At 43.8% G+C, this 12175-nt stretch overlaps 1 protein-coding gene across 1 annotated transcript in view; it reads left to right on the forward strand.

The window, feature by feature from the left end:
• Nucleotides 1-8120: 8120 nt before the first annotated feature.
• METAP1 (methionyl aminopeptidase 1) overlaps nucleotides 8121-12175 on the forward strand; it is a 50249-nt gene continuing 46194 nt past the window's right edge. Inside the window, exon 1 of the mRNA XM_081596591.1 lies at nucleotides 8121-8270. Coding sequence (XP_081452717.1) covers nucleotides 8157-8270 — 114 coding nt within the window. The 5' untranslated portion in view covers nucleotides 8121-8156. The remainder of the gene's footprint in view (nucleotides 8271-12175) is intronic.

Below are 12175 nucleotides of genomic sequence, written 5' to 3' on the forward strand. Positions count from 1 at the left end.
ATGATGTACTCTGCATATAAGTTAAAGAAGCAGGGTGACAATATATAGCCTTGATGTTCTCCTTTTCCTATTTGGAGCCAGTCTGTTGTTCCATGTCCAGTTCTAACTGTTGCTTCCTGACCTGCATACAGGTTTCTCAAGAGGCAGGTCAGGTGGTCTGGTATTCCCATCTCTTGAAGAATTTTCCACAGTTTATTGTGAGCCACACAATCAAAGGCTTTGGCATAGTCAATAAAGCAGAAATAGATGTTTTTCTCAAACTCTCTTGCTCTTTTGATGATCCAGCGGATGTTGGCAATTTGATCTCTGGTTCCTCTGCCTTTTCTAAAACCAGCTTGAACATCTGGAAGTTCACGGTTCATGTATTGCTGAAGCCCGGCTTGGAGAATTTTGAGCATTACTTTACTAGCGTGTGAGATGAGTGCAATTGTGCGGTAGTTTGAACATTCTTTGGCATTGCCTTTCTTTGGGATTGGAATGAAAACTGACCTTTTCCAGTCCTGTGGCCACTGCTGAGTTTTCCAAATTTGTTGGCATATTGAGTGCAGCACTTTCACAGCATCATCTTTCAGGATGTGAAATAGCTCAACTGGAATTCCATCACCTCCACTAGTTTGTAATTTTCTAACAACTTCATTTCTTCCACATTTAATATCTGACATTCTGTTATAAAGAAATGCTTACTTTAGTTTCTCATTTGTGTGTTTATTTGTGTGTTTTTATCAGTATGGGTTCACGGATGACCACTTTTTAAAATGGCTTATAACCTGATACTATCATTATTTATTCTAAACCTCAGATTATCTCCAGTTTCGGCAGCGGGAGCTCCTTCAAATTGGCTCCAATGTCCTTTTTATACTCTCCATCATTTTTGAGCTTTACTTTATATTTTGGTACAATGCGACTTTACAGACTTATCTTGTACTTCCCCTGTTCCTGTAATGTGCCAATTCTCCAAGAAGCTATGATTCCTTTTAGTGGGGAATGGTTTTTAGAAACCAAGATCTGGAAATTTGGTGTGTTCATTGCTACTAGGTCCTCTTAGTGGGTGAAGTGTTACCCAAACATATACACATACAACTGTATTATCTATCTAAAGTTTGAGTTCACACTGATACTTCTATTTCCAGTATAATCCTACACGATTCATTCTAGCCTTCAGCTTTCCCATATTTTAAACTTTCTGCTTAGACAGTGAAAATTTGCCTCTCAATATCCTTAGCTACTTATTTTCTCATTTTCCTTTTATGTACCAAGCTCCTGATCCTTGATTATCTCCTTTGCTTTGGCCTAGTGTTCCCACAGATCCCCTTAGCTCTGACTGTTTCACTGGCCCCAATTCTTCGAGCTCTGGTTACCTCTTGGATCTTGGCTCCAGCTCCACAGGCCCCATATTAGGGAAGGATGTTAAGCATGGGAAAGGAATGATCAGATTTATCTCTTAGAACAATCAGTTTGATGGCAGGGATTAGATTCAGTGGAATTAGAGGTCGTTAAGAAGCTACTGTAAACCTTAGGATTAAAATGGCCTAAACTAAAAATGCAGCCAAAGAATAGAGAGAATACAGAAAACAACTATTTAGAAGATAAAACCTATAGGATTGAGTAATTAATTTGATGTTGGAGCATGGGGAAGAAGAGAGAGCCCAATTTCTTTTTTGGCTGTGCCACATGGCTTGCAACATCTCAGTTCCCTGACCAGGGACTGAACTCGGGCCATGGCAGTCAAAGTGCTGAATCCTAACCATTGGACCACCAGGGAAGTCCTGAGAGAGCCTAATTTTTAACTTGGGAGATAAAAATAGAAAGGATGTCATCAAACAAAATAGCGAATTCAGAAAGAAAAGCAGATTTAAAGGGGGTGACAAAAGTGCCCAATAGAGGACAATTGTTTCTTTTTGATCATATTGAATATAAACTGCCCATGGACACTTGAAGCAGACTAGCTAGTTGGAGATAGCTTTGGGTATGTGCTTAGACATTATCTGAAAAATGCTTTTCTGTGTGTTAAAGTTCAGAGAAACAAGTGCCTCTAGGGCCAAAGGACTCTGAGAAACACCAAATTCTTATCTGGGACTCTAAAGTCCATTCTTTTGGCTATAAGTTGGCTACCTGAACTCTGCCCACAGGAATTAAAACAGAAATTGATGTCCAATAGGGACTTTGAGTTAAAAATATCAGAAGGAAGAAAAGAATAAAGTAGACTATGTCTGGCATAATTTCATAAAAATCTGTTTTGTTACTTTTTCACAATTAAACAAAAGCATAAAATTGATTGTCTTAAGAACAGCCAGAATGGTGGTCAAGGAAGTTTATGTCACTCAATAGCTTGTCTTGTGGGGGTGAAGGGGACCAAAGAGAAACTTACAGCAAGGCTAACTAATATTGATGATAACGATAACTTATCTGCCTCTTAAGCACTTTAAAAAGTCGATCCAAATTAATTATGACAGAACTCTATAAAGAAGGTACTCTAATTTGTATTTTTCTGATATGGAAATATGACTAAGGGAAGGGGTTTGCAGGAAGAGGTGTCAACTCAAGTTGGATTTAGAAAAGGCAGAGGAACCAGCGATCAAATTGCCAACATCTGTTGGATCATCGAAAAAGCAAGAGAATTCCAGAAAAACATCCACTTCTGCTTTTTTGACTACGCCAAAGCCTTTGACTGTGTGGATCACAATAAACTGTGGTAAATTCTTAAAGAGATGGGAATACCAGACCACCTTACCTGACTCCTGAGAAATCTGTATGCAGGGCAAGAAGCAACTGCTAGAACTAGACATGGAACAACAGACTGGTTCCAAATCAGGAAAGGAGTACGTCAAGGCTGTATATTGTCACCCTGCTTATTTAACTTTTATGCAGAGTACATCACACAAAATGCTGGGCTGGATGAAGCACAAGCTGGAATCAAGATTGCTGGGAGAAATATCCATAACTTCAGATAAGCAGGTGACACCACCCTTATGGCAGAAAGCGAAGAAGAACTAAAGAGCCTCTTGATGAAAGCGAAAGAGGAGAGTTTAAAAGTTGCCTTAAAACTCAGCATTTGGAAAACTAAGATCATGGCATCTGGTCCCATCACTTCATGGCAAATAGATGGGGAAACAATGGAAACAGTTAGAGACTTTATTTGGGGGGCTCCAAAATCACTGCAGATGGTGACTGCAGCCATGAAATTAAAAGATGCTTGGTCCTTGGATGAAAAGCTATGACCAACTTAGACAGCGTATTAAAAAGCAGAGACATTACTTTGCCGACAAAGGCCCATCTAGCCAAAGCCATGGTTTTTCCAGTAGTCATGTATGGATGTTAGAGTTGGACTATAAAGAAAGCTGAGCACAGAAGAATTGATGCTTTTGAACTGTTGTGTTGCAGAAGTCTCTTGAGTGTCCCATGGACTGCAAGGAGATCCAACCAGTCCATCCCAAAGGAAATTAGTCCTAAATATTCATTGGAAGGACTGATGCTGAAGCTAAAACTCCAATATTTTGGCCACCTGATGTGAAGAACTAACTCATTTGAAAAGACCGTGATGCTGGGAAAGATCGAAGGCCGGAGGAGAAGGGACGACAGAGGATGAGATGGTTGGATGTCATCACCGACTCTATGGACATGAGTTTGAGTAAGCTTCGGGAATTGGTGACAGACAGGAAAACCTAGCATGCTGCAGTCCATGGGGTTGCAAAGAGGTGGACATGACTGAGCGACTGAACTGAACAGTGCCTATCTTAATGCAACCTCTGTGCTCTTAATTGGCCTACAGTATGGCTTTCATAAAGATCAAGGAAATAGCAGCCTCCAGAGGAGATGGCCAACAGGAGTTTCCAGTCTCCTTGTGCCTGAGAAGAACCCTGAGAGTCTTTTTAACTAGAATTTTCAGAAATTCCTGTTCCTCTATCGGATTAGCTCAATCCTGCGCACAACCCATCAGAAGCCAGCAAACTGGAATTCCTCCAGAGTAGATGGACAAAGATGACAAGGGATCTAGGCATACAGTAAAATACAAGGGAATACAGTAAGAACGTACAAACCATAAGACATGATAGTACAAATACACAAAGAGTTATCATATAGAAAAGGAATGGGACTTCTGGTTTTCTATAAATCTAAGAATAATCCATGGCATAGTGTTATGTGAAAATGCAGAACAAAATATTCCATCAATAACAGCAAATATGTAAACATTTAATACACATATGAAAAAGGATTGAAGGTAAATAGGATAGATGAAACACTGATGAGTTTAGGTGATGGTACCGTGGCCAATTTGTGTCTTGACTTTTTTTTAGCATTGTTCTTGAAAATATACATTTAAACAAATAAAGGCAAACACATGAAAATAGAAATAAAAAAGGTATAATCAGAGAAAAATGTTCAGCCTTACTATAATTTGATAACAAATAGATTTATCTATTTATCCCAATGAAAAACATTAAAAATAGATAATACCTAGCACTAGCAAGGTCTCAGGAAATAAGATCCCCAATATAGTTCTGACCAGAGTATAAATTTTATACACTTTCTGAGGAACAAACTAGCAAACTATATAAAAAAGAATCAACAGCAGTGACAATCCTTTGATGCAGCAATTCTACTTTTAAGAATATATCCTAAATAAATAAGGATTTATGTAAAGCTAGAACTAAAAAGATACAGAAGCTTTGTTTATAAAGAGATGGGAATACCAGACCATCTGACCTGTCTCTTGAGAAACCTGTATGCAGGTCAGGAAGCAACAGTTAGAACTGGACATGGAACAACAGACTCGTTCCAAATAGGAAAAGGAGTACGTCAAGGCTGTATACTGTCTCTCTGCTTATTTAACTTATATGCAGAATACATCATGAGAAACGCTGGGCTGGAAGAAACACAAGCTGGAATCCAGATTGCCAGGAGAAATATTAATAACCTCAGATATGCAGATGACACCACTCTGATGGCAGAAAGTGAAGAAGAACTAAAGAGCCTCTTGATGAAAGTGAAAGAGGAGAATGAAAAAGTTGGCTTAAAGCTCAACGTTCAGAAAACTAAGATCATGGCATCCGGTCCCATCACTTCATGGCAAATAGATGGGGAAACAGTGTCAGACTTTATTTTTTTGGGCTTGGAAGGAAGGTTATGACCAACCTAGATAGCATATTTAAAAGCAGAGACATTACTTTGCCAACAAAGATCCATCTAGTCAAGGCTATGGTTTTTCCAGTGGTCATGTATGGATGTGAGAGTTGGACTGTAAAGAAAGCTGAGCACCAAAGAATTGATGCTTTTGAACTGTGGTGTTGGAGAAGACTCTTGAGAGTCCCTTGGACTGCATGGAGATCCAACCAGTCCATCCTAAAGGAGATCAGTCCTGGGTGTTCATTGGAAGGACTGATGCTGAAGCTGAAACTCCAATACTTTGGCCACCTCATGCGAAGAGTTGACTCATTGGAAAAGACCCTAATGCTGGGAAGGATTGGGGGCAGGAGGAGAAGGGGATGACAGAGGATGAGATGGTTGGATGGCATCACCGACTCGATGGACATGGGTTTGGGTAAACTCCGGGAGTTGGTGATGGATAGGGAGGCCTGGCGTGCTGCGATTCATGGGGTCGCAAAGAGTCGGACACGACTGACCGACTGAACTGAACTGAACAATTGAAAATATTCTAAATGTCTCTTATTAGTGAATTTGGCTCAGTAAATTATATAACAGAATATTATACAGACATCAAAATTATGTGGAAAAAGTACACACACATATTTATAAAACATACATATATATGCATTATGTGAAAGTTGCTCAGTCATGTCCGACTCTCTGTGATCCCACGGACTATACAGTCCATGGAACTCTCCAGGCCAGAATACTGGAGTGGGTAGCTGTTCCCTTCTCCAGGGGCTCTTTCCAACCCAGGGATCCAACCCAGGTCTCCCATATTGCAGGCGGATTCTTTACCAGCTGAGCCACAGGGGAGGCCCAATATGCATTACATATATATGATATATTTTTTACTGCACCACACAGCATATGGGATCTTAGCTCACCAAGCAGAGATAAAACTTGTGCCCCCTACAGTGGAAGTGCAGAGTCCTAACCAGCAGACCACAAGGGAATTTCCTGGAAAAAGTATATTTGATGGCAATATAGTTCACAACTTGAACAAAACAGGTAACTAAATACTCTGCATAGTATGATCCAGTTTTTGTTTAAAAATATTCCATATACATGTGCTATATGTGCATATTGTTTTTACTGTTGTTTAGTCACTAAGTCGTGTCTGCCTCTTTTAGACCCCATGGACTATAGCCCACCAGGCTCCTCTGTCTATGGGATTTCCCAGGCAAGAATAATGGAGTGGGTTGCCATTTCCTTCTCCGGTGTATCTTTCCGACCCAGGGATTGAACCCACATCTCCTACATTGGCAGCTGGATTCTTTACCTCTGAGACACTAAGAAAGCCTGTATGTGCATATACACATACGTCTATGTATATACATATATTTGGTGCTTGATTTCTTTTTATGTATATATAACATTTTACAATTTATTATTTGATTTTATTACATTATCTATATCTACTGCTTATGTAACAAAACTATTGAAAATAAGTATGTGCTTTTCTCATCTATCAAATTTGGAAAGATTTTAAAAAATATTAATTAGGTAACACAAAGTTCTCTGCACTTAGTTTGCAATGGAGCGGGATCCTATGGGGCCTTCCATGTGGCCTTTCCCTAAATCCTCTGTTTTAGCTCCTCTCTGAAATACCCAGATAATAGTATTTAACTCACACTACCTGAATTGTTTAATAGATGTGAAAACCCTTCACAGAATGGAAGATGTTACTTGATAACCATAAGCACAGAGCCGCAGGCCTTCTGTCGCCTAGGACTGCGGTTTACCCGAGATACCACCCTGTTACCTCACTTTTAGTCAATCAGAAAATTGTAAACCAGCTGATCGCACACCTTGCAACTCCCTCCATCCTTCACCAGGCTTTAAAAAAATGTGTTGCCAAAACCCTTCAGGGAGCCAGGGTTGGGGGCTGGGGATGGGGTGGGATGGGGGGGGTGCGGTTTAGAACAAGGAGTCATCCATCTCCTTACACAGTCCTACAATAAACCTTTCTCTGCTCCAAACGCCAGTGTTTTGGTTTCTTTGCTCTCACTGTGCAGTTGGGCACACGAACTTGCACTACCAAGTTGATGATCAGTAAGTACTAGTGCGTCCCTCCTCCCTCTTGACAGAACCATACGCAAGTGCAAATTAGAAAATGGCACACCTGGGATGTAGCCGAAGAGCCTTAGGTTTGCATTAGATGACCTCTAAAGCTTCTTTAAATTGTGACATTTCATGATCAACACAACCCTCCCCTATTTACCTCTTAAACAATCAACTGGTATAATCCAAAAAATTGTACTGGATATTCAGGAGTTGTGTTACTATCACTAGCACGTACTTTGCGAATGGAGGGGAGAATGGTGTGAAAAATAAGAGGGCACGAGGGAAAGCTGACACAAAACCCAGCACACTTCTTCATTAACAGTTCCCGGGCTTCCTTTCTTTATGAATGAGCGGTGGTCCTCAGGCCTCAAAGCAGACACTATCTGCGAGAAACAGAACTTAAAAATGGAGTTACTTTCCTTTTCCAAGGAGCTGCCGGGTAGACCAACACAGAGGAGTGGAGCGTCCTTTCCAACGGCCTGAGAGTAAGGCAGACGTTCAAGACCCTGTGATCCAGTCTGTAGGCGACAACTGGGGATTTCTCCTTAGGCAACCGAGGGGGCCTTTCCTAGTCGGCCGCACCTGGGCTCCCGGCGCCGGCTCGCGCCAGGTAGAAGCGTGACCGCGCGGAGAGGACGAGGGGCAGGCCAAGTATCCTTGCGGCTACCACGTGCGCGCTGGCGGCCGAGAGGCTGGGGGCCTCGGGTGAGGGGCGGGGCGAAGGCCACGGGGCGGGGCCAGCTGCGCGCGCGGGGCGGGGCGGGGCGCGCAGCGTGCCCTGGGCAGGCCCCGCGCTCCTCCTCCTCCCGCGCCCAGGCCCGGCGGTCCGAGCTCCTCCCCCGGCTCGGCCTCTCTCCCCTCCCCTGCCCTCCCTCTGCCCAGCCGTTCCTCCCTCCCTCCTCCCCTTCTTCCTCGGTGAGGCGCTCCTCCAGTAGCCAGGCAGCATGGCGGCGGTGGAGACGCGTGTGTGCGAGACGGACGGTTGCAGCAGCGAGGCCAAGCTCCAGTGCCCCACCTGCATCAAGCTGGGCATCCAGGGCTCGTACTTCTGCTCGCAGGTAGACTCCTGCTTCCCCCGCGGCCCCGCCGCTGCCGCCCTTCTCTCTCCGCTTTGCCCTCGCGGCCGGTCGGGACACGCTCCTCCTCTTCCCCGGGCGGGCTCGCCGGCCGCTCTTCCTCCTCCGCCTAGTCTGCCGCGCCGCCGCCCCCTCTCTCCTCCCGGGGATCTGGGGCGCCCGCGGGGGTGGGGGCGCGGGCGCGCTGCTTTGTGGGCTGGGGTCGGAAGCGGACTTGCCCCGGGTCTCCCAACTGCCCTAGGGCGCCGCGTTTAGGAGCCAGTTCTCTAGGCGCATCTTCTGACCGGGCGGGGGCTGCCAGGTGTGCGGGTTACACGGGACAGGTGGGATCGCCGGGGAAGGGGGTAGCCCTGGCTGTGCGAGTCGCCACAGCTGCAGCTCCCGGCGGGGCTCTGGTCTTGGTCGGTGGGGGCTGCGGGGCCGGGTAGTCACTCTGGTCCTACGGGATTAGGGGTCGGAAGAGACCCGCTGCGCTTGGAGAAGGGTTACCTGCGACGGTGGGGGCGCCGAGAGGGGCAGTGCTAGCTACAGCCCCACCCACCTCTGTCCCTAGGTTTTACTACCGCACATGGACACTTACGCAACTTTGGAGTTGCGGATGGAGAGGGATCTGTGTAATTCGTTCTTCTCCTTTGGCACTCAGAATTATTGATTTACAAAACCATAAGGTAATAGTATGAGTCACCTCAGATTAACTGAACTTCCCACTGAGCGAAAAAGACAGTTCCATTAAGGATTATGCTTTAAGGCCATATTTTAACAAGTTTTGTGCAGTGGAGCAAAGCCAGCATTGAATGGTGTCCGGACTGAAACGCGTGCTGGTGTTTGTTTACTGAAGAGTCCTAGTGTTCCGGCTGCATTTAGACGCTCAGAGTTTTGGCCTGGCAGCATTTGTACGGCTTTTAGTTACAATCCAGTTTTGTTGAAGTGAGGCACGGGAATATTCAAGTACGAAATTGGTAGTGTCCTGCGGGGAGGACAGCATGCACAAAGAGTCTAAAGGCACCGACAGGGCCCCGTCCTTGCCATTGACTGTGAGATCTTGAACTAGTCACGTTTATCTTTCTGAGCTCCAGTCCCACCACTGTACAGAGGGGAAGACGAAGTTTTTACTAATGTATTTCACAAGGTTGTTCTGAGACCCAAATTATCCAGTGAATGTGAAATCTTAATAAAACAAACACAGTTTTTTTTTTAAGGCTGGCAGTAGAGCGTGGCGCGCACACACACACACACACACACACACACACACATATATACACACACACAAATGAATAGAAGGAAAACATGAGCAATAAACACAAATAATATAACTTTCAAATATAAAATGTGTAAACATAAAGCTATATGTGAAATGAAGATGTAAATAAAATCCCAGAGATCCCAACACTTGTAAGATAAGCCATTGTAAAAGATCCTAGCAATGTTGTGCAGATCTTGTTTGCAGATAGGATATGATCCTTGACCTTGTTAGTATCATTTGGAAAAAGTTACACTTGGAGAAGTGTTGCTCTTTCTAAAAATAGCACTGGGACTTCTCAACATGCTGAACCTGGTCTGAGTCCTTTTGTTTCTTTAAAATAATTTTCAAATTCTGTGATTTGTTGAGGCCTGTGTGGGACCTGGACTTAAAAAAAAAATCAAGTAGTTTGTTTTTGAAAATCATGTACTCTCTGAGTAGAATAATGTGGTGGTTTATGTTTTGCTCAAATTTAGTTGTCGTTTTGTAATGCTAAATGAAATAATATGTACAGACACCTGTTGAGATTCTGAAAAGATGCCTTGAAACTATAGTCATCACGGATAGGTGATACTCTCCTAGGCATGCATTATTTAGTAGAAAGGACATTGGTTCATTGGGGTTTGTGGGAACATGCCAACACATTTGTGAAAACACGCAGGGTATATTTAGTATGGTAGGTATTTCATGTTGGATTCTGCAGCTATATTTCTTGTTCCATTGTTATGCCTGTAGTCGAATATATCCTGACTGATGCTTGAAGCTATCTCTTCATTCCTGTTGCTTCCTCCTTTAGTCAGTTTTTAAAGTTTCTCACCAGTTTCTCTTAGTTCATTTCTCTACTGTAGTTTCCCAACTTGCAAGTAAACACTCACACAGACACACAGACACAGACACACACACACACACACACACACACACACACACACACACAAATAAAGGAACAAAACCTTTCGTGCAAAAGTTATTTTTCCCCTAACATAGCAGTCTGACTGTGCTTCTCCCTCACCTATGATGAGCAGAATTACCATTGCTTGCAGGATTCTAGCCTCATAGTCAGGGCAGCTCTTCTGAGTCCAGCTTTATTCTCTTGCTTTAACCAGAGTCTGTATTTATACTTTGGAGAAGGAAATGGCAACCCACTCCAGTACTCTTGCCTGGGAAACCTCATGGACGGAGCAGCCTGGTAGGCTGCAGCCATGGGGTCGCGAAGAGTCAGACTCGACTGAGTGATTCACTTTCACTTTTCACTTTAATGCACTGGAGAAGGAAATGGCAACCCACTCCAATATTCTTGCCTGGAGAATCCCAGAGACGAAGGAGCCTGCTGGGCTGCCGTCTATGGGGTCGCACAGAGTCGGACACAACTCAAGCGACTTAGCAGTATTTATACTTACTCCTTTACCCATAATATCACCTGTCTTCTGAAATCACAGATGCTCTTTCAGTCCCAGCTTGAGACCTTGTTCAATCACTAAGCCAATTTCCACATGTATGATGAAACTGGGGCTTCTCCTTGCCACTTCTCTGATCATCTTCACTAGCAGTGGTCTGTCTTTTCTCTTCTCCTTACTTCTGTGGTCCCCAGGTTGATTATCTGACCCGCTTGTCTTTGGGAATAAACTGTGAACAAAACGACAAGAGAACAGAAGTAAGCCTTTTCCAGTTATCTTGTCACACCACCTTATTTCCTTTATAACATTTTATACAGTCTGATCATTTGATTTTTGTTTATCTGTCTTTCAGTCAGAAGGTGAGCATCATGACTAAACTCTCACTGCCCTCTCCTCATTTCTCAACACAATGCTCTGCATGTAATAGGTGGTCAATAAATGCTTGAGTCAAAAGGCAGAATAAAGAGGTGCATTCGTGCATGCTCAGTTGTGTCCAACTCTGGGACCCCATAGACTGCAACCCCCCAGGCTCCTCTGTCCGTGGAATTTTCCAGGCAAGAATACTGGAGTAGGTTTCCAGGCAAGAATACTGGAGTAGGTTGCCATTTCCTCCTCCAGGGGATCTTCCCAACCCAGGGATGGAACCCTCATCTCATGAATTGGCAGGCAGATTCTTTACTGCTGAGCCACCAGGGAAGCCAGAATAAACTGCCACAACTGAATCACAGTTCCATTACTTACTAGCTGTGTGCTTTAGGCAGGTAACCTTTGTTTTTTGTTATAGCCTTTTATTTTTTAACATTAATTATATTATTTTCGTTTGTGCTAAGTCTTTGTTGCTGCGCAACAGCTTTCTGTAGTTACGGTAAGTGGGCATCTCATTGCAGTGGCTTCTCTAGTTGCAGCACATTGGGTTTAGGGCCCCCAGGCTTTGGGAGTTGCAGCTTGTGGGCTCAGTAGTTGTGGCTCCTGAATCTAGAGCACAGACTCAGTAGTTGTGCACTGGGCTTAGTTGCTCTGTGGCTTGTGGAATCTTCCTGGACTGTGGGTCGAACCCATTTCTCCTGCATTGGCAGGTGGATTCTCATCCACTGTACCACCAGGAAGGTCCAGTTACAGCCTTTTAAAATGGGGCTTTGAATAGTACCAACCTCAGGGTTTGTATGTATTAATAAAACACTTAGCGTAGCAATACATTTAATCAATGTTAGCTCTTTTTATTGTTATACGGTATTTATGCTTAGAAGATAGAA

This window comes from Giraffa tippelskirchi, chromosome 1 (genome assembly GCF_054371585.1).
Source record: "Giraffa tippelskirchi isolate mGirTip1 chromosome 1, T2T-mGirTip1v1.2.pri, whole genome shotgun sequence".
Taxonomy (NCBI): Eukaryota; Metazoa; Chordata; class Mammalia; order Artiodactyla; family Giraffidae; genus Giraffa; species Giraffa tippelskirchi.